The 24,532-nt window shown below is 38.8% G+C and overlaps 1 protein-coding gene across 1 annotated transcript in view; it reads right to left on the bottom strand.

Moving 5' to 3' along the window:
- Positions 1-24,532, bottom strand: part of METTL25 (methyltransferase like 25) — a 326,584-nt gene that overhangs the window by 61,527 nt on the left and 240,525 nt on the right. Inside the window, exons 7-8 of the mRNA XM_088454388.1 lie at positions 10,997-11,091; positions 8,399-8,428 (exon numbers count right to left, since the gene is read on the bottom strand). Of these exons, the coding sequence (XP_088310514.1) occupies positions 8,399-8,428; positions 10,997-11,091 (125 nt within the window). The remainder of the gene's footprint in view (positions 1-8,398; positions 8,429-10,996; positions 11,092-24,532) is intronic.

Raw genomic sequence — 24,532 nt, 5'->3', positions numbered from 1 at the left:
TGGGCTATTCCCTCGTTATTTCATTATCAATTAAGTAGGTAAAAGGTCTGGAGTTGATTCTAGGTGTGATATTTGCATTTGGAATCAGTTGCTGTCGACTCTCAATATGAGATCCAAAGAGCTGTCACTATCAGTGAATCAAGCCATCATTAGGCTGAAAAATCAAAAACCCATCAGAGAGATAGCAAAAACATTAAGTGTGGCCAAATCAACTGTTTGGAATATTCTTAAAAAGAAAGAACGCACTGGAGAGCTCAGCAACACAAAAAGACCCGGAAGACCACTGTGGTGGATGACAGAAGAATTATTTCCCTGGTGAATAAAAACCCCTTCACAACAGTTGGCCAAATCAAGAACACTCACCAGGAGGTAGGTGTATATGTGTCAAAGTCAACAATCAAGAGAAGACTTCACAAGAGTGAATATAGAGCGTTCACCACAAGATGTAAACCATTGGTGAGCCACAAAAACAGGAAGACCAGATTAGAGTTTACCAAACAACATCTAAAGCAGCCATTTCAGTTCTGGAACAACATCCTATGGACAGATGAGACAAAGATCAACTTGTACCAGAGTGATGGGAAGAGAAGAGTATGGAGAAGGAAAGGAACTGCTCATGATCCAAAACATACCACCTCATCAGTGAAGCATGGTGGTGGTAGTGTCATGGCGTGGGCATGTATGGCTGCCAATGGAACTGGTTCCCTTGTATTTATTGATGATGTGACTGCTGATAAAAGCAGCAGAATGAATTCTGAAGTGTTTCGGGCAATATTATATGCTCATATTCAGTCAAATGCTTCAGAACTCATTGGTCGGCGCTTCACAGTGCAGATGGACAATGACCCGAAGCATACTGCAAAAGCAACCAAAGTTTTTTTTAAGGCTAAAAAGTGGAATGTTATGCAATTGCCAAGTCAATCCCCTGACCTGAATCCGATTGAGCATGCATTTCACTTGATGAAGACAAAACTGAAGGGAAAATGCCTCAAGAACAAGCAGGAACTGAAGACATTTGCAGTAGAGGCCTCGCAGAGCATCACCAAGGATGAAACCCAGCGTCTGGTGATGTATATGCGTTCCAGACTTCAGGCTGTAATTGCCTGCAAAAGATTTCCAACAAAGTATTAAAAAGTGAAAGTAAATTTAGGATTGTTTAGTTTGTCCCATTACTTTTGGCCCCTTAAAAAGTGGGAGGCACATATAGAAACAGTTTTAATTCCTACATCATTCACCTGAATTGGATGTAATTACCCTCAAATTAAATCTGAAAGTCTGCAGTTAAAGCACATCTTGTTTGTTTCACTTCAAAGCCATTGTGGTGGTGAATAGAGGCCAAAATATGAAAATTCTGTCAATGTCCCAATATTTATGCACCTGACTGTATGTGTGTAATATATTACACACATTTCGATATATACTTGCTATATAATTATGATATATTATGTATATGTAGATGATATATCATATATATTTATTTTTCACATATATAGTACACGTTTAGATATATACTTATAATATAGATATATTTATATAATAAGTATATATCTATTCTAAACATGTAATATATATGTGTAAAAAATATACATATGATATATATAATAAAATGCACTTGATGGACAGCACAACAGTCTGTTAGTGGAGTGCTCGGGATCTTACCTTTAGTGCAGCCAGTCTCACCCTTGTCTGCTGAGTGCTGTGCCACACAAACAACAAGTATGCCCGCGCCGCCGCTGCCCATATCCGGTCTGTGTAATCTGTCCCTGCCCGCCGCCGCTGCCCAGATCCTGGTACTGGTGCTGCTATGCCTGCTGGTGATGAGAGCCTCGCGAGATGATATCTCGCGAGTGCATCAGCTCCGCAGCGGCGCGGCTGCAGCCTGTAAGTGACACTGTCTGTGTGACACATTGACACAGACAGTGCGTTGCGGCCGGTGAAAGAACCCCATACCCTCACCCCCGAACTGCCACCCGCCGCTGCCAGCAGCTGTTCTGTAGATCTTGAAGTGGCGAATTTAAAAAAAAAGTTTGAAAACCCCCCCCCAAAAAAACATTGCAGTGTGCTTCCGGCGGCCCAGGCCCCCTGCCAAGCCCCGGGCCTGGGTAATCTGTACCCGCTCCCCCCCCTCTCGACACCCCTGGGCATTCTAGAGATATTTAAATGAGTACTGCACTTATCACAGTGCATTAATAACACTGAATGGTCTCCAGACACCAAACTAAGTCAGCCACCCAAGCTAATATATGCACGCCACTGTAACGGCATTCAAACGCACTGGCACGCCGGTGTTTCATCCACCACCCCCAAACAGTACTTCCTGATAATCACACTGCGAGGGGTCTGCATAGTCACTGCGACCGAAGTGAAGTGTTCGTGGATTGTTGCGTTCTGCGCATGCATTACGCATAAGCATGCACAGAACCCAACAATCGGCCAATTGCGTGCGTAATCGCAGTTGCGATCGCTGCTGAATCAGGCTTTAAGTCAGTGGTTCCCAAACTTTTTTTGAATCACGGCACTCTAGAGTATCAGCATTGTTTTCACAGCACCCCTAATTCAAAAGTTTGAGGTTAAAAAATTCAGAAAAAAAAAATAGTAAAAAGTGTGCTTACATGTCATCTTTAGTTTCAGTTATGTGGTGGTGGACAGGTTTCAGTTTATTTGACCACATATTTACAATACATTGACCATAAATAATTTCATTTGGCGCTGGACCACCAACCTGAAGCACCCCTACAAGTGTCCAGAGACAACCCAGGGTGCCATGGCGCACAGTTTGAGAACCACTGCACTAAATGCAATCAGTGGTTGTACATGAATTTGGGGGTATCAATGAAGGACACTTGATTGACCCTCATGCATCATTCCATCTCCATTCCTGCTTACGTGCTAATATTAGCTAACTAGTCAGTAAGTGGCCTTAAATTGGTTCCTAACTTTGCAGGCTGCGGCCCACAAATCTACACTGCCATATAATAATAAAAACAATCAGCAATCCCAAATAATACTGAGTTGTAAGCAGATTTAAGAGACAGAATATACGTTGTGGAATAATAACCGGCTAGGTAAAGCTAGTTGGCCTTCTGTCCAGGCCTGGAAGGGCAGCATTTTTCCCAACAAGATTAAAGGAATGGAAGGAAGGTGGAAAAGGAAAGGAAGGAAACCAGCAGCCCACTGGCTAGAGAAAGGCCAAAAAGCACTCACTATGAGGGAAAGGTTTAGCATTTTCGGATTGATTTATGCCAACAATGAAAGCATTTTTATATTTAAAAAGTCTACGTTGCTGGCTGAATGACCCTTATTTCGTACTACAATTCTGACTAGAAAACTGCTGAGCAGGTTCCTTACTACTAGATATTAAGATAAAGATATGTTTAGCAACAACTAGCAAACAGCCAAACTCCCCTCACTTTTCCCACCTGCATGCTGCATCTGTCTTACTTGTTCTTCAACACAGCAAGCACAAATTTTTGTGTGACTGCATTTGATCAAAATGCCGGGTATGCCAGCCAAATGGCAAGCTGCCTAGGCTTTTAGAAAATAACATGAAAGTCCATGACAGAGCATGCATGTGGCACCCAGACATGGAACTGGCCTGAATATACACCTTTGTATGATAAATTCATATTTCAACAGTGGTGGGATGTGTACGAGACAAGGTTTTCATTAACCCAGAAAACTGGTGATCCAATAAATTCACTTTTAATGAAAGAAAAGTTCAAAATGCAACACAATTTTATACGGTTAGATGCACATAAGCCATAAAGTCAGCCACACTCAATTGCAGAGTCTCAGATAATGAATAATAATGAGTTATCAGGACTTAAGAAGATAGAGCAGTGGCCAAAGAAGATGAGTAAAATGTATTGCCCCAACATATGAAGGTTACATCTGTCTTTTGTTTATTTACTAAGTCAGTTAAGGCCACTGATCTAGGACCAGTCACCAGTGTGGCAATAGCTTTGGTTATAAACAATTCTCAACCTCTTCTGTGGGACTGGGACTTAAGAATTGAATGTGGACTTTGGCTGCTATGCTGGTTTATACTCCAGAGATTGATCATTCAGACTATGAGCAATAATGCCTAACCATAAGGCGGTTATTAAGTATGTTCATCTGACACTTTTCAGAGGTCCAGATCCCTCTAAATAACAACTGAACCTTAAGCTGGGTACACATGGGGTGATATATCGGCCGTTCAATCGAACTGCCGACATATTGAAAACTGGTTGGCGGGTATGTTCCCCCGATATGTCTGACATCATTCACAGACATTTCGCATCTCCTCTGCAGCACAGCAGATAGACGATATATCTGCATGTGTATCGGTACATCTTGCTTTGTGTAAAGGCGGACATGCTGCAGGAAACGCCAGTGATTAACATTCAAATGCCCGCCCAGTTGTGATATCAGCGCTGACACATCAAGTGGCCGATCAGCAAGTGTGTATAGCTTACCAGAACGGCCGCTCTGTCGGCGCATCGGTGGGTCATTACATTCTCGAATGATATGACACTGAATAAACTGACTTCAAACTAACAAATTACTACAAATTGTTTCATAAGACACCATCTTGCGGTAATCTGTTTTTACAATCTACCTATCAGACAAGACTGAATTCATGTTCTCATATATTTGTTACTTTGAAAATCTACACTGATTTCACCAAAAAAGTTGCTGAACAAAATCTACCAGAATAATTTTCAGACCTCTGATAAAGCACCCTTGAATTTCCACCGGATGTCTATCCCACCACTGCATCAAACAATCCAAATTAACTGCTCTCTTAGCTGCAGCCTCTCTTTTTTTTTTTACATATCATCTGCAATGGCACTACTGGACCAGGGTTAACCAGCTGCTTTGCAGATGTGGGGGTGCGTGAGCTGGTTTGGGCTTTCAGTTTTACTTTTTAATAAAAATTACAAATACATTTTAAAACAAAATAAATATTTAAAATAATAAAATAATGTTAACAGATTTTACATATTAAAAATTACATAAATATTTTACATTTATAATCTTTTTATTGCCATTCTGAGATAGCGCTAACATAACAGATAATGCAGCGATCTTTGATCATCTTGGTTCATGACATTATTAGTGAAAAGCAGTAATTGACCTTTTTCCTGCTTTTCTAGACATCATTCTATATTGTTAATTCAAGGTATTTATTTAACACTAAATTATAGCAGATCTGACTATATTTTTCTCCACATATGAAGTTAGATTACCTTTCATAGCTTTAAATATTTTTCATAAAAGATAAGTTACTTATTTACCGGGCAGGACTCAGTTAGCAAGGAAAAGGGTGATAGCCTCAGAATTTTACTACTCCAATTAAAAGCCCTTTTTCTCACGGAGTAATTCTGCCGCTAATGCGAGTCAAACCATAGATTACGGGATAAGTACCCGGAGCTATAAGTTAACGTCAGGGGTGGGCTGGGCCAGAGGGCAGGGTGCCACATTCTCCCCCAGGCTGGTACACTTGCTTCAGTGAGGGCTGCAGTCACACACTGCACATACTTGACTGACGGCTGGGTGACAGGCAGAAAGTGTTCTGCAGTCGTTCCGACTATAGCACCTCTGCCTGTTACCGGGCTGTCTATCACATCCATGCAGCTTGTGGCTGAACACAGTGAGCACTCCTTCAGAGTCTGCTCTGCTGCACGGGCTGTGTAGTGTGCGCACTGGTACCTTCCTGTCTGAGTCTGTCCCTCCCCTCCGGCCCTCCCTGCTTGAGACCCCTGAGTCTCCACCCCTGCTATTGTATCTACCCTGTCTGTCACTACTATGTCTGAATCACTCTACTACTGAAACTATTACCTCCTGTCCCTGGTCAAAACCCTGCCCCCTCCTCTACCCTCTCTGACTGTTCTAAACTCCTTCCTGTCCCTGGCTAAGATCCCACCCCCTTACCAGGAGGCCCCACCCCGAGTCTCCACCCCTTCTCTGGTCTATCCGGTCTCTGTTTTCTTTTCCTTTACCCTGGAGCTTTGCAGGGACCAGACAGATCCTTCTTCCAAACAGGTAAGTGCCAGTGGAGATGTGAAAATATTTAAATATTTGAGGAAAGGGGGAATACTTATGCAGTGGGGGGAGGTGTAGTTTTATTTTTTGGGGGGAGGGGGTGGGTTATATTGTCTGTGCTGGGGGTGGTGTAATAATATTTGTGTATGTAGGGGGTATTATTATTGTGTGCGAGAGGTATATTCATAATATCTGTTATATGTGGGTCACTGATGGTCTCTGCATTGTCTGGCGATTACTGTGATTCACTACATTATGTGGCAGCCACTGCAACACTCCCTGATCTGGCGATCACTGCGAACCTCTCTGCATTCACTGTGAGTCTCTGCGACACTCCTTGCTCTGGTGGTCACTGCAAACCTCTCTGCATTATCCAGCAGTCACTGCAATCTACCCTGAGTTATATGGTGGTCACTACAAACCACTCTGCATTATATAGCAGTCACTGCAACGCTCCCTGATCTGGCGGTCACTGCTATGTTCCCTGCATTATATGGTGGTCACTGCAGTGTTCACAGTATTATGGCGGTCACTGCAATGCTCTCCGTATTATATTGCGATTACTGCAACGCTCTGCATTATATGTTGGTCACTGAGATGCTATCTGTATTATATGGCAGTGACTGCAATGTTCTTGGTATTATATGGTGGTCACTGTGATGCGCTGTGCATTTTCAGGCTGTTGCTATTATGTTCTCATGCTTGTTAGTATGACGTTTTCTGCATTATATGGCGGTCACTGCATTGCGCTCTGCATTATCTTGTGGATATTGTTATAATCTCTGAATTATATGGTGGTAACCGCAATACTCTCTGCATTATATGGCTGTCACTGTGATGTTCCTTGCTTTATATGGCGGTCGCTGTAATATTCTGTGCATTACAATAGAGGTCACTGAAACACTCTCTGTATATTATATACCAGTTACTGGCTATTGTTTGAATCTAAAGTCTCACCTGCCTTATGCTGGAAAAATAAATGTTAGGTGAAATTAAAGAAGAATTCTTAAGGACAGGGTCCCCGGGGAGCAAAAATGTCTAGGTACGGCTATGTGTATGACAGTGCAACTAGACAAAGGACATAGCTCTGTGAAAGAGCCAGACCCAATTGCAGGACCTTGGGTGGGTTGCTTATATTTACAATTTTTTGCTTAACTATTTAGGTCAGTGAATGAGAAAAAACATGTATTGCACACTATCACTGCTGCTGCCATTGTTAGATGTTCTGCACTCTTGCTTGACTGTGGCCTACAAGTTCTCAATTAGTTAATTGATATTTGCCGTTCCATCGCCTTTGAACTTATCAATGAAAACAGTACATGTGCTGCAGTTTCATAACCTATGAGCATAATGCAGATATTCTAACTGGGCTGTTTGCTTATTGTTCACTAACAAGTGAGTAGAATACATTATTATGCCACATTTGTAATGTTTTTATTTATTTTTTACTTTATATTAAAAAGACTTTTTATAAATCATAATCATGAGAATGGTCCCGTATACCAGTCACTGCAATAGTTCCTATATCATATACCTGTTACTAAAATTCTGCCTGTATTGGTCACTAGAACAGCCTCTGCATTCTATACCAGTCACTAGTCTGTACCTTACATTGCATATTAGTGACTAGAATGGTCCCTGCATTCTATATTGGTCACGAGAATAATCCCTATATTGTATAATGGTCACAGGAATGGTCCCTGTATTGCATATCCATCACTAGAGTACTGTGTGCACTTTGTAGGGGTCACTAGAATGGTTTCTGGTTTGGGATGGGGCTGGTTGTTGTATTTGGTTATAGCTCTTTGACATTATTTTTCATATATTTCATTGGCTACTGCAAGCACGCCCACATTAGACAAGCCATAACTACTGAAACTATTATCATGTGACTTTCCCCATTGCAATGTGCTGGTGGAAAAACTGGGCCACTTTCTTGTGTCTGTCCCCCAGGGCTAAAAGCTGCCAGGCAGCCCCTGGTTAACGTGTTTGCGGCTACAGCGATAAGAGCAGAAAGCCCCATTTAACACAGATTTCTGCTTTAAGTGGCTACTGTGGGATGTAATTGCATACCCCTTGCCACTGTATCGCGGGTAATTAGCCCTTCAAGGCTAATTGAATAGGGCCCTAAATATACATTACTGCTGAAACAAATGCCTTAACAGACTTTAAAGTCAACTAGATGGAGACAAGAATTGAGACAATATGATTGAAAAACAAATACAAGTACATACAGTACAGACATACTTTACAAGCAGGGCTAGAGTTAACTCTAAGCACATGGAAGACAGTAGGTTCATATTTAGGTTATGTACTAACAGAAATCAGAAGGTAGACAGATCCATGTGATTCAGTAAACAATACTACTTACCCCTTGGCCGACCGCTGCACGCTCTAAAGCCTTGAGTTGGAAGAAAAAGATAAGGTCAACTTGTTTATCATTTTGTCAGAGAATGTAATAAACATACTGGCAGAATGAACAGATTAATTATGTGACATTAAATAAACTCACACACTACAATGTGTTAGCCTGGTGTATTAGGTTGTTAATCAGATCTTTTATTCTGCCTTTGGTTTATTTTAGACAGACAAAGATAGGAAACACACTTTCACACAAATTAGGAGTACTAGGCTGGACGAAAATTCCATTAAAGTTGGCTTTGTGCCTAACACAAAATAGCAGCCAGTCAATTCTTTCCATTTATTTAAAACCAGAACTTAGGTATACTTATTTAAATGCTTTAATTCCATCAAATGACATAATCTGGTAATGTAATATGTTTACACAGTAAATGCTTATTTTACACTGTAATTTCTGTGCAAATAGCATTTTCAAAACAATTTGGCATATCCATATAACACAGATATAAGACTTGGTCCTTTCTTACTGAAAAATCTTGGTGCAAATTATGTTTTGCTCATTTTGACCAGCAACCAAATTTAAGGAAAGGTAAGAGATGTCACATACTGTATGTCACAGATTCAACAAAAATCACCACGATGAATTGTAGGAGATTCTCAACATCCCTCCATGAGATGTGTAATGTTATTTTCTGCAGCATTTATATAAGCTAACTTAATATAGCTATGTAGATTTTTGTTAGCAAACAGTAAACAAGTCACTCCTAAAGAACGAGGGCTGATTGAAAAGTAATGAGATTGCTTCTGTTTTTTTCTGCCCCATAGGTAGACGTGGCTACGCTATGCTGATTCAATCACACATCTCTGATGTAATCTCACAGACAGGGCTTCCTCATCTGCCATGACAAACTTATGAAGATTTTTCACTCGCTGTGACCAAAGACTACTACGGTAGTCCAATTGCAGGGACGGACACATCGATGTATGAGCAGAAGCAGTATGATTCAAATCCCGACAGAGTCTGCACAACACAGGATGAAATCCCGGTCGTCTAGATAGGTAAGTGTAACTAATCTAATTCCCCCCTAACCCTGCTTTAGGGTGCCAAACCTCCCCCCAGTGTCTAACACTAATCCCCCTCTAAGTGCCTAAACCTAACCTCCCCTTCCCCGCCGCCTAAACCCAAGTCCCCACGAGGGGGTGCCTAACCCTAACTTCCCAGGGGAGTGCCTAACCCTAAGTCCCCCCGCTCCCCCGCACGGTTGTCCGGGATTTCGACGCCTGTCATTTAACCCTTGCCGGGATTAAGCAGTCGGGAAGCCGGTGGTCGGTATTGCGTCCGCCGGCTTCCCGACTGCTTCCCTTATGAGCTTCACAATAACCAGCATAGCGTTATCACATCTATGGGACAGAAAAACATAGGCAGTCTCATTACTTTTCAATCAGCCCTCGTATATTTCAGAAAGAAATAAATCTAATGTTGGTGGCAAATTATTCTTAAAAAAATAATGAAAATGAGAAGCAAAAAAAGGAAACACATTGCAAACATCAGAAGGAATGAGGTCTTGGCCTCCCTAATTTACAAAATTATCTAGCTACTCACCTACAGTAGCTTAAGCAGTCCTCAATCATTCCAAAAGTCACAAGCATATTTGGGCAGATTTAGAAGTTGACCTGATAGGGTTTCACTCCCCTTACACACTTATTTGGGTTTGCACCAGGGATCAGCCCTTTGCAACATTGTGTCCACCAACGTTAACATTTTCCCTTATCTGCGACTACTGCAAGCAAGCGCACTCACTGGTAGAAAATTATGCAAGAAAGATTTTCCCCTTTAGAATAATTCCTGTCAGGTACTAACCATAGCCTTTGAAAAATGGACTTTGCATAACAGTTTTTGCCAATGCTTTCATTCCAGTCTTCTGGTTTATTAATATTTACAGTAATTAAGAGAAATCTCTATGAATAAGCTTTATTAAAGTGTCTAGCTAACACTGTCCAAAAGATATGGGAAGTTCCATGAATAATATAGCCCTTATAGATTTATTTAAATAAAATGCATAAAGTTCACCAAAACTTTTTCAGATCTTTAAAGGTTGTTGTGGTTTTATAGAAACCTAAATTACAATATTTATATAGTAACTCCTAATGATTGTCTGAGGTACATTTCCTGAAAATGCTATATGATCATTAGTAAATTGTTTATCTACTTCAAATATCTTTAACACATAAAAAGCTTGCTTTGAACATACTGTAGTTAATTGTACTTTCCAGAAGAAGCATAGTACAAATGGTGGCAATAGCGGCCTCTTGCTAGCCATTTATTAAAACAGTCAAGTTTTTTTTTTTCCAGGAAATATTTTGTGCTGGATCACAGAGAACAGTCAGATTTTCTAAAGTTATGTTCATCCATTCCCTAACTACTTCTACAGACATAATATTTTGGCTATAAATCTTCTGTTTAACATTTCATTTGCAACGCAGACAAATTTTGTTTTGCATGAAAAGAAAGTTCTGTATAGAGCACAGTGTTTTTAGTCATGACTGCTATGAATAATCAAGTGACAATACTGGCAAACTTAAAATAAAAAAACTCAATGTACAGTACCAAACAAGCTGACATCCGGGCATTCCGTCCAAAATGCCAGCACCTCTCCTTTAAATACTGGCTCATTGGAAATCCCCACGAACCCTCTGTGTTTTCTGCATAGAGAAAAAAAAAAAAAACACATTCTTAAAATTACAAACAGTAGTCAACCTAACTAAAAGTATCTTGTAATTACTTCACCAGACTGACAGAACGTCCTGTTCAGGATTTAGACTTGCCGACATTCCAAAATGATGTCTTCTAAACTTCAGAGGATTTTTTTTATTACAGAATATGTAAACAATCTATTATTAGGGCAAGTATCGCAAGATATATAGTTTAATATCTTTGGCAATCCACATGCGATCCACGTTGCAGAAAGACACAATACGCCATAAAATTACACATAGTTAACGCTGTTTTTCTCTGAATCATTTTGGGAACAATTTACTACGCGATTGTGTTTTATGTTTACTTACAGTATATGTCATAAGTATACTCAAAACCCCTGTTCTGTTTTCTTCCAGCTTGGAACAGCTGCAAAGCTCTCAATTGTTTTTTTTTTTTTTTTAAATGTTTATATCGGTTTTACTTCCAAAAGTTATGGATGCAATTTAATTTGGCTTAGCATCCATTTGTTGCTTTAGCAGACAACAAAGCTTAATGCTACCAAGGGCTTAATAAAGAACTGTTGTGAAGCAGCATTCCTTAAATACTGTTGGTTCTAACCAAGTTTATGGAAAAATTGTTGACTCTGATTTTCACTTCAATTACATGTAAGACCGCACAGACCCAAAACTGGCAAAATTTAGCCCACAGCTGCTGCTATCTAAAAAGCACAAACAAAATAATGTGATAGTACGAGAAATGACACATTCCTGAACATTATCCGCTGCAAATTAACACAAAGACAAAAAATTCCTTTGTTTGTGGAACAAACATGGCTTACTATCAGCAATGAAGCATTCCCAACACATGAAAAGTTTGTAGGTTGGAAAGGAACAAAAACATGAAAAGAGAAGATACAATGGCTGGGGATCAAATTGGAATACAGTTTTACGGGGGAAAAAAAAGAAAAAAAAAAAGATTTCAACATCTGCAGTAAATTGTCAGAAAGCAATAATTTTTACCACCTTGTACTTGTATTTAGAGAGATTTAGTTTTGCATGCATTGTTCTGCAATCTATGGCCTGGAAAGAAAATAAGAAATGCACTTTGCAAAACAAACCAGTGTACAATCAAAACGAGCCTCATAGCTGTAAAGTAAAATCTGTTAAAGTCTACTGCGTACACTGATGATCGAACAACATGCAAAATATTGTTTATATCAAGTAATAAACATACGCAAACTGCAAATATTGTATGAAGTTAGCAGCTTTTAATAATGCTACAGTGATATACAGTTTATATTGGGAAAGCATTATGTCCAAGGTAAATATCCTTTAAATTCCAAACTTCAATTCATACATTGAAGAATCAGTGCTTTTGGTTATGATAAATTCAGAAGTAAATTTAAAGTGGGAACACAAGGCACATGTGGCTGAGTATTGGAGGCTTATAGTGCCATTAATTGTAATATGTACAGTATATTAATGATATCAACAATTTCAACATTTCATGATATTGTTGAAAGTTGATATGTCATTTTTAAACTCTTCGTCACTTAGAAGTTTCTCACTAATGTAGTAAGCCTATTTTGGCACTTTTTTTTTTGGCTGCTCACACTGCAACATTAATATCAGTAAATGGTTTATGCCGTACACATACAAATTATATATACTATTTTCAGAAAATACTGTTAGCTTGCTCAGATCTCCAGTCATTACAAAGAAAATTGATCCAAAATGGCCAAACATTTTTTTTTTTATTGAAATTGCAAGAAATTGGTTAGGTGATGTAGTACAGGTTGAGTATCCCATATCCAAATATTCCGAAATACGGAATATTCTGAAATACAGAATATTTTTAGCATGACAGATAGTAATTCAGAAAAAAATAGTTTGAGAGAGTGCGCAATAAAAATTAGAGTGCAGCTGTAGTGGTACAAATGAGTATACACCCAGGAAATACTCAAAACATAGAAAGCAAATAGGTCAAACGTGTACAATCTCACAAGCGCTCTCCAATTAACACAGTTACATATATGGTTGACACCACAGTGTAAGAACACATCAATCAAATAATTGATTAAATCACCCTTAATTCAGCGGGTACTGGTAAGTCCATTCATATATATAGATGAATGTCCACAGGGTTCCCTTTGAGAGAAGATTCCAGACCTCTATGTAGGGGATAACTGCAATAAAATGATGCCTTTCCAGCCCTTAGATTCTCACATCAGGCATGGAAAGACCCATAAGAAAGAAAAATATAGTGTAGATTCCTTTTAAAATTAACACTTTTAATTACAAGTTGCACTTACAATAATGAAGTGATAAATAGGCACATAACAACATCCCATAGGCAGGCAGCATCAGCAAACAGATGGATAACGTCCCATGTCCCAGTGCACACAAGGGAAAGGTGAGCCTGAAATCCGGATAGTCAGGTCCACCCAAAAAACGGGAGGCGATGCACGCCCTGCTCAGGGTCCAATGAAGAGGTGAGCCACACTTAACGCGTTTCGGACACAGTTGTCCTACGTCAGAAGTGTAATTAGGCTCATCCGAATGGGGCTTTATATACCTGGTATATAAAGCCCCATTCGGATGAGCCTAATTACACTTCTGACGAAGGACAACTGTGTCCGAAACGCGTTAAGTGTGGCTCACCTCTTCATTGGACCCTGAGCAGGGCGTGCATCGCCTCCCGTTTTTTGGGTGGACCTGACTATCCGGATTTCAGGCTCACCTTTCCCTTGTGTGCACTGGGACATGGGACGTTATCCATCTGTTTGCTGATGCTGCCTGCCTATGGGATGTTGTTATGTGCCTATTTACCACTTCATTATTGTAAGTGCAACTTGTAATTAAAAGTGTTAATTTTAAAAGGAATCTACACTATATTTTTCTTTCTTATGGGTCTTTCCATGCCTGATGTGAGAATCTAAGGGCTGGAAAGGCATCATTTTATTGCAGTTATCCCCTACATAGAGGTCTGGAATCTTCTCTCAAAGGGAACCCTGTGGACATTCATCTATATATATGAATGGACTTACCAGTACCCGCAGAATTAAGGGTGATTTAATCAATTATTTGATTGATGTGTTCTTACACTGTGGTGTCAACCATATATGTAACTGTGTTAATTGGAGCGCGCTTGTGAGATTGTACACGTTTGACCTAAATGACTGAGATAGTGAAAACTTTGATTTTTGATGGTTCAATGCACACAAACTTTATTTTTAATAATTGTGTGCCTTAAACAAAGTATAAATTGACCTATAGGCTGTGTGCATAAGGTGTATATGACAAATAAATTTCATGTATGTACACAAACTTTGTTTGAGCCACAAAATTGTTGAAAATATTGTATAAAATTATCTTCAGGCTGTGTGTATAAGGTGTATATAAATCATAAATGCATTCTGTGTTTAGATTTGGGCCCTATACCTAAGACATTTTAATATGGTATGCAATTATTCCAAAATACGGAATATTCCGATATCCAAAATACCCCTGGTCCCAAGCATTTTGGATATGGGAGACTCAACCTGTAGTGTAGGTTGGGTATAGACAAAACACTTGCAAATGTCCAGGCGACCAAAGATGGTGAATTAACATTAATTGTAACAGCTATTTATACTCAACTACAGAGTGTATCTAAAAGTACTAAACATATATAAAAGTTTTAATGGCAAAATACTCCCTTAAGGACTATTTTACACATTTATCAATTTTTTAACCTTTTAAAGACCAACTTTTTTTATTTTTTGCTTTAGAAACAGAAGGTTACAATTTAAGACACTCTGGGACAGCGAGTCTTATACAAAACATAAAAAACAATTTATAAATCATTACACCTATCTTCTGAAACCAAATATTTTTTTTAGAGATTTGAAACAGATGTAATATAAAATACTTTATAAACATTTAAGTCTCAAGCTAATATTAAAAGTATGTAAGAGGTCAGATCAAGTACTCACTCTCGTGTTTTAAATATGTGTATGTGGCTGACCTGCCATTAAAGTATGTGTTGCTTATCTATTGTCATGCACCTGCCACTTTTTGCAAGAAAGCAAAGAATGTACAATATGGAAAGGATAAGTATTTTTTCTTGTAAAAAATAGTTATTTCACATATATAAAAACTGCTGGAGCAGTCATGACTATTTTCAAAAATCATTAATTGACTGTTTTAAATTTTGCAGAGCTAAAACTTAAGCATTAGTACTTTGAGACTAACAGTAGTAAAGGGCAATAAAGTAGATGCTACTGTAGTTGTATAGGGGGACAACAGTGAAAGAAATTAGCACATAAAATAAAAACATTTTAGTGTACACTGTGGCTACAATTTATAACAAAGGAATAATGAATCCACAAAATATGTATGCAGCTAAGGACCATCAATTGTTAGGGTACCCAACCACTATTAAATGTAGGAGATAATCCACTAAGTGATAGTCTGCTAACAACTAAAATATCTCAAAAGCCTATATTTATATATACCAAAGCAAAGCTGCATTGACAAGAGGGCCAAGTGCCTCATACACATTCCAGTCCCTTTGCACCCCATGACCAGTAAAAAAAAAAAATACATCAAGCCTCCATGCACACTCCAAGCAAAGTCACACCACTGCATATCAGATGGCTGATATGTTCCAAAAGTCAATTTTAAACTGCAGTATTCACATTATATGAACATGATATCAATATTCAAACAACTATGCAATCATTAATCAGAATTTGTCCACTGGACTGTTGGGTGTAGATTGATAGTGCTAAAAATATATTGTTCCCTTAACAATCTATAATTTTGTCTCTTGAAATGCCCATCTTCCCAATGCTGCCATGAATGCACTTGACCAGAGATGGGGGAAAATCTCAGAGGCAACCTCATTTGAAGAGGAGATACCCCTCTTTCAAACGAAATGCCCCCCTTATTTACTATTGTCTAGTAACCACCGTAAAAAAGAATACTGAATACTAGAGTTCTTAATCATATTTCCAGAGACAGAAGAGGGTAAGGGAAGGATTCTAATGTCAGATCACCCATATCGTGTGTTAAAAGAAAACAGCGGTTATCCTTTTGATGTGGTAGGTTTTCAGTGTAATACACATTTTTACTTCTAATCAGAATGCACCCCTCTACATGTTATACCTGAGGGGCAAGTTTCTATTCAAGAAGGAGTTATCAAAAACTGGACAAATCAATCAAATGGAAGGAAATAATGTAATCTATTGACATTATTAATAAAATTAGGGAATATCTTCATTGGACACACTAAATCAGTGGCTCCCAAACTTTCTTTAACCATTGCACCCTAGAGTATCAACATTTTTTTCAGGCACCCCTAGACTAAAAGTTTTTTATTGAGAAATTTATCAAAAAATTTCAAAGTAAATTATGTTTACTTTCAGTTATGTGGCAGTGGACAGGGTTGTGTTTCTGTTTGTCCACATAATTTATGATAAGCAAAACCAGTTCAGGTTGCTGTCAGTCACATTGACCATACATAATTTGATTTGGTCCCCGGCCATCGACTTGTGGCACCCCTTCAAGTGCCCCTCAACACCCAGTTTGAGAACAACTGCACTAAAGAATCATGCTGCAGAAAAGTCCAAATGTTAACAGTTACAATGCTATTCACTGCTATAAACTCTTTAGAGTACAGTAGTTGATTATAAAAAAATATAAGCTTTCAAGCCTCAGCAAAAATACATGACCAACTATACAACTTTTAAGAAAAACATTTTAAAAAGAAAAGAACATTTGTACTAGTATATGACATGCATTTTGATATTGCTTGTAGCAACAGGTGTTTAAAGAAGGGAATTTGTGAGCTGTCAGATGTAATATGGACAGAATAATACATTAGTGAAGTCGAAATTGCTCAGAAATAAAAAAAAAATCCAAAATGCAGTGCAGACAGGATGGAAGCTGGCTGCCCACAGGGAATGAGGACATGCAGACGAAAGACCATCTGAATGACATTATTAATTGGCTCATGATGGGGTAGAACATCAGAATGACATCCTGTATGAATGTAGCACAGCGCCAATGGGTGTCCAATCTCTGCGACCTAAGGAGAACTAGTGGGTTTCTAAACTTAACCCAAAAGAAATAGAATTGAAAACAGGAGAGTATCTCTGGCGGTGAGAAGGGAACTTTATAGATCAAAACTTATTTGTGACACTTCGGCTATGCAAAACTAATCCCTTATGCTCCATAAATGGAAGCCTAGCAATATATGACTTTTAAAGACAGTGTCAGCACTTAAGATATAAGTGGTCAAACATCTACTTACCTAAACATGAAATCTGGGTTGCAAATGGCAAATAAGGGATGACCCAACAAAAAATTTCTAAACAGTAATCAAAATGATTTTAGTTCGATTAATGGCATCATATTACAACTCACTATTGTAAAAAAAAAAATTTTAAAAATCGGTTTCACTATTGTATTCAACAATGGTTTAAGGAATAATTAAAAATAAAATTTTAAAATACAGTATCAAGTTAAAAATCAGGCATAAAAAAAAAAGCATGAAAGTAAAATGAAGTTCTCACTTAAAATTGCAACGTGTTTCACAGCACCTGGCCGCTTCCCCAGGCAGTGTTGAATGAATCATTCTTTATTTTTTTAAGCCTGTTTATTACCTTGTGATATTGTGTTTTTAAATTATTTGTATTTTTAATTATTCATTGTTGGCTACAATAGAGAAATAGCAAAAACACAGGGTTGGCTGGTTTAAAACAATTTTCTTTTTATTATGCTGTGACTACAGGCATGATGCCGTGACTTCTTAAAAAAAAAAAGTCTATTATAAGGGAATCCCCTTGGCATTATTCCAATTTCTTGTTGCTTGCGATCTTCATTTGACTGAGCTGAACCAATACAGAAAATTCACACACACAACATAGAAATGGGGAGGGTGAACTAGATTAGAGGTGTGTTAAATTTGCCCAGCATCAGCTAAGACTCAACAAACCCCTCTCCTAACAATCCAATAAAATAGGAGAAAACCACAACTTTCATTCTAAAACTTAAAGAGTAAACAATTCCAACACATTAAAGAGGCAATACACAGAGAAACACCTCAGAGTTTAATCTCCTTCATGTTTATTTAAATTCAAAACAATCATCCCTACTGAGATGAGTGAAAGGAATAATTAGTCTGGCTCTCTTTCAATGAGATAAAAAATCCTAATAATTTTGGTTTGTTAATATTAGAAAGCATTAAAACATGGTTGATCAAGGTTTCTAATAGATAGCAATGTTTCACAATATTAATATAATATATAGGATTAATTTTTTTTCATTAAAAGGAAAAAAAAATCTTTTTTTGTAAAAAAAAAAAGTTTTCAAACTCTGAAAATCATTTTTATTTTTACTTTTTGTATATCCATGACAATAGTGAGTTGTAATATTATGCCATTAATCTAATAAAGCATTTGATTATTGTTTATCAATTTTTTGTTGGGTCATCCCTTATTTGCCAATTGCAGCCATTAATTTATGTTTGGGTAAGAGGATGTTTGACCATTTCTATCTTAAGTGCTGTCACTACCTTTAACTGTCCTTCAACTGGGCTGTAACAGGGCATTCTCACATGGGCAACTTCAGAAAGGGCATATATCGTGGTCACTATCATGCTTGCAAATTTTGGGGGGCTCTCCCGGCTTTCCAACAGAGTAATCTATTCTCCCAGGGCTGCCCACTTTTCTGATTTTTAAAGCCATGATCCGCAACTTTAAACAGCAAGGGACGAGACCTTGATTATGAGTACGCAGCACCACCACCCCCCATCCATCAGATCGGGGATTCTCCAAGAAGGGATAATAGAAAGTGAGCAAGTTTGGTCATACTTTATGGCAGGATTTTCATATCTACAGTATATACACAAGATGGTGCTTTGCCCCTAAAACAACAATACTTCATTCAGTACAAACGGGATGTAGTCAGCATACCGGCATGCCGACGGACAAAATACCAATGCCGAATTCCCGACAGTAGCGAGCGTTAGGGGGAGAGTTAGGCATTAGGGGGAGAGTTAGGGTTAGGCACTAAGGGGGAGGGTTAGGTTAGGTTTAGGCACCGGGGAGGGAGTGATAGGGTTAGGGGTTAGACTTATGGGTGTAGGGATGCAGTTGTCTGTATTCTGACCAGCGGCATACCGGCTGCCGAGGTTTCTTACCCAACCCAGTACAAACATACGGAAACTTTAAAAGAAGCAAATCTGTAAATAGAAAATTTGGACTAGGAATTTTTTTTATCCAAATCCTTTTTGCAATTTAAATTTATAAAACTACTATATTATGTAATGTATTTGTCATATGAATTAAATATCATTTACAGATATTATACAGTAAGTTATATGGTGAAAGTTCCAGATTATTTATCAGTTATTCATAAAGAGTCTACATATTATAAAGCTCATTACAGCAAATGTTTAATCACACACTTCAGTCCCTGCTCAAGTGGGACCTATCTATATTACCTATTACACGGACAGACGGAAAGACAGACACATTCTAGTATTAATTTTTTCAATTACATCTACCATTATGTCTTGTACTGTGATAGAAAACTGGAGTACCCAGAGGAAACCATGCAAACACAAAGAGAACATGCAATCTCCACACAGATAGGGCCCTGGATAGAATCAAACCAAAGGCCCAAGCACTGTGAGACAATTTTAGAACAAAAGTTCAGTATATAATGGAAAAATATGGACCCCACACACAGTAGGAAATAGACTCAGACTAACACAATATCTGTAAACATAATCTAATGGCTGACTAGCAAGCACTTAGGATTCAAATCAACTCTCCTGGTATCAGAAAATAATATTACACACTAATTCCTTTTACATTATATCCTAAGCTTTAACTTTTTTCTCTGTGAAGTACATAAAATATTGGAGGGAAAATATATTCTATGTCCAAATTCTGTGAATTTTATTTTCATAGACTTAAACCAACAAAAATATAAATGAAAATAATTTTGTACAAATATCCTACATATCTATTTGATATGCGCTACTGCACATGCGTGGTGTCTACGTGTATATTTACTAGCCAACGTTCATGAGGACATGCTGGACCAAGATACTAACCACCAAAAAGCCCTATGGTGCCCTGCTGTATTACCGCAAGTACAATGTACCACCACTGTTGTACACTAGATCATCAGTGCTACTATCTGCCTGTGTCAGAACCACGATCACGCCCGATGCACTACAAAGCCCTGCAATACCCTGAGCTCCAGGCTGCCACATACTGTGTATTACATCTACCGCTGTTACACCCGTGTAATTCCGTGTGTCACATGCTACCTGTTGTTCTACCGGATATATAAGAAATCTAAGAACTAGTTAGGCATACCACATGTGGATTAACCACCACCAACTACTGCATTATATATTTAATCAACATTACTCAAACTCTGGCCAGTTGTAATATACTCCGGTGTATCAATTCATCTGGAGAACTACTGCTCCTAGCAAATTCATTATGAGCATCATTGTGACAGTTTATATTATCACCTGCTATCACCACCATCTCTGCTAGTAGGTAATGGGCCCAGTAACCACATGCTAGTAGTTACCATCATTCCCAGTTTAAACATTTCTATAGTCACCAGGATAGCCCAAGTGGGATCTGTTCCAAGGCCATAACTGTGCATGACTCCGGCTGCCAACAAGTCCAGATACCCCTGGTGTGGTATACGCGGACACCAAGATCAACAAAGTCGCAGACGACACAAAGAATAAGAGGATCAGAGTGAGTATGGTTAGACCCTTATTCTTCTGTAAATGTACAGTGCAGGAAGCAGCATAAAAAGCCGACATACGCTGAAAACTACTCTACTGAAAGTTTGCCATGGAGATGTAGTTAAAGCAGGAAAAATTGTGGAATGTCACTAGTAGCCTCATTGTAAATCCAAGTCTTAAAGATGTAGACAGAGCTATGGGGACAATGTGTCTAGTGGTGGAATTGCATGTTTATTCTATTGTCCATAGGAAAGTTACAGCTTATGATATGAGGATAGCACTGCAAATGGCTTATGAAGATAATGGTTTAATGTTGAGAATTAACCTGAGGCACAAGTATGTAACAAAACTTAGTACTTGTAAAAGCATGAATGAGTATATAGACAGAAAGTTATCCATTTATCTGCAGTAAAATTCAGTTGGCGTGGCTACAACTTCTTGGTAATGGCAAGAGAGTTGAGTACTACGAAGCTGTCCACAGACATTGTACATGCAAAATTAGTGCAGTTTCAAGAGTGCATAACTACTGAAACAAATACTGAGAATTCTGTCCTATTGTCTAAGCTTTCAAAGCACAAAAAGTTTAATATCAGATGTTTCAAGTATCACAAGTTGGAAACATAAGGCCTCAGATTGCAAAATGTAGCACCTCATCACTTAAGTGTAACAGTGAGAATAAGGCAGCCTTGAATGCAGGAGACAGCCACCATAGAGACTGCTGGTACATGGACTCAGAAGTCACAAGGGATTTCACTTGTAATGAAAATTGTTTTAAGTCATTAATGCTGTCAGAGTAAACTAAGGTCCAAGGTATACGAGGCAAGGTCTTATATGTGTAATAGGTGGGTGGGCATCAATCTTAAATCTTAACAGCATCTTTGTATTTACATATAGTCCGTTTCTACCTTCATGATTAACTAATTGTACCATAAGGTTAAATTATCCCACTTAAACAGCGTGCACATAGCAGATTACCCGGTTTTAATGGATCGTCGCCATACGTTCCACACTGTGGAACACAAGATGTCACTTCTGGTTTTGCGGCAGACAATATCTGGGAGCTGGGCTGGGAGCTATCAATATGCCTACAATAACTACGATATGATAAGTATCATTATGTCATCTACATGGATAGAATGCAGCTATATGCCTTTTTTGCATTTAAATAAATGTTTGTCTTTTTTGCTACAAAGCTGGTGTGCTGGTTGGTGCTGCCTGTTTCCTTGGATACAGTTTAAGCAATATATATATATATATATATATATATATATATATATATTATACATACACACACACACACATATATATGTATCAAGGCAGGGGTGGGCAGTACTCGACGAGACTCCACAACCACAATAATTCTCAGGAATACTCTGCTAGTTGATGCCAACGTTTCAGTGTTGTACCACTTTTATCAAGTCTTGGATGGCCGCCCCTGTCGCCCTGCCTATAATCCGGCCCTGCAAGTGACAGCAGCTGCAGAACCCACTGAAGGAAGCCCCCCTTTATATACTGCAGCCCAAGCCCCTTTATAGACAACACAACAGCAGCCTTCAGCCCAAGACCCCAACTGGACACACACACACACTGAGTGACTGACAGTGACTACACTTCTACTTGCTTCTCTCTCCGTAACCGGAGTGAAAATGGCGCATATCATGGGGACCTTTACATAATCCAGGAGGATGACGTCTTGCCTCATTTTGAGATCCGAGTCACGCGGGAAAACCCGAGCCGGTCTTGGATCAGACTCAGAATTGCAATGTTCGGGTAGGTACGGTTCTCGGGAGAACCGAACCTGCTCATCTCTAATTAATATAGACAGAGGTGGTCGCCACGGGGCCCCCACACACAGGGTCGATGTGACCCTGCCAAGAACAGTTGTCCAGCGGCACCTGTTCTCGGGTGAAGGCTCAGCAGCTGCGGCCCGCTGCTCTATTGCATGCAGCATGGCTCCCAAGTCTCTTCGTCAGCATCACATGACATGTCCTTGACACTGAAGTGGACGCTCAGGAGCAGATCTGCTGGGACGTCAGGAGAGTCATCTGCAGCAGACAAAGAGCAGTAGGCTCCGTGTGGCTTGGGGGGAAGGTAGGCCCTGTATGGGACTTTCAATGAGGGAGAGTGGGTAGACTTCATGTGGCTTGGGGGAGTTGTGGAGTAGGCTCCGTATGGCTTGGGCCCCCACAAGCCTTAAGGGGCATATCCACTAGCAGATAGTGGAACGACCGTACGATTACAACATTGCAATCGTACAGTCGTTCCTCTTCTCCTGCAGTGCCTACACTGAACAATAATGTAGTTCAGTGTAGGCACCCTTCGTCATCCCTGAACATGGTCAATCTGTCGTTATCGGTAGATTGACCAGCATGTTCAGGCGATGATGTCGGATATGACCAACGGGAGCACGTATTGCTGGTCGTTTGACATTTTCATGCCAGATTTGTGAACGATCAAACTATTATTTTGTCTTAATCATTCAATCGCTCATTTAAATTGCCTAGTGGATACGTGGCATTAATTCGGTCCGGATTATAGGTCACGCACTTAAAGCATAAAAATGGTTCTTTAAGAGCCGAACATGCTAGGTGGCCAATGATGTTCCCAATGCCAATATTAAAACAGCAAGCTAATGAAGCACATACTTGCTGTTTTTAAATGTGAAATATATTAAACAAATAAGAGTGCCATGACATTCCAACTCACTTCTGTCTCAAACACTGCCAACTTCTTTGGAGGGAAGGCAAATGATTATCTACATTTTAAAATACAGCACAGTACACAACTGCATGAGAATATGAGGTTACCATATGTGAAACGGGCGCTTCTGTTCCATAACAAAATAATGCTGTTGCCTAATCAAAAAAAAAAACGGAAAAATGAAACTGAACATACAATTTTTCCTAAGGCTGGAAACAATATAATGAGGTGCGAATTAAAGGTAGAAAGGAGGAAAATTGTCCGGTTTTATTTCTATACACTTATGAGCAAAGATCTCTCACAAGAAAGGACAGGGAAGAGCCAGGACTGCAGAAAACACACAAGTGACTGAAGATCAGATGCAGCTGTCACTGTGAGGTAATTGTAGAATGCTTGGCAAAGCACACAGGAAAAAAAAATCTATTAATCATATACACATTGGAAGAAATTCTAATGCATAAAGGAACCAACAAAAATCAGACTTTTCTCACAGCTCACGCACAACTAAACTGACATTGATAAAATAAACCAACTTAAGCTACTATATATGTAAAGCAATCACCATTTAACTTGCAATTTTTCACGGAAGCGTTTTAAGCAACTTAATATCGCATACCAGAGCAACAGTGAGTTTTAGTGATTAATAGTACTCACCTCTGCAATATTGTAGAGGTCTTGGTGAATCTTAAATTTATAAATTACAGAAATTTTAAGTCATTTCAGATATTCAAAAATATTTTATAGTAAATAAAAAACAATGCTGTAGTGTATTAGCTTAGACCAGCAAAACAGAGATCTCTGAGGACCTGTTAATAGTACAGGAGTGTCCTCTTGCGTAACGAATTGGTTTTTGGCTTTTAATAAATTTTAAACACAATTTTTAACCTTAATATTTACTTTTAAGTATTGCAACATTTCAAACAATGGAAGATATGAAAGACCTTGTGGAAAATGTACTAAAGATTGTGTTTGGTGGCGTTTTGA

The sequence above is a fragment of the Taudactylus pleione genome, unplaced genomic scaffold (assembly GCF_031769625.1).
Source record: "Taudactylus pleione unplaced genomic scaffold, aTauple2 ptg000040l, whole genome shotgun sequence".
In the NCBI taxonomy this organism is placed as follows: Eukaryota; Metazoa; Chordata; class Amphibia; order Anura; family Myobatrachidae; genus Taudactylus; species Taudactylus pleione.
Note: the sequence above shows the minus strand (reverse complement) of the source record. Positions and strands in the feature narration are given on the sequence as shown.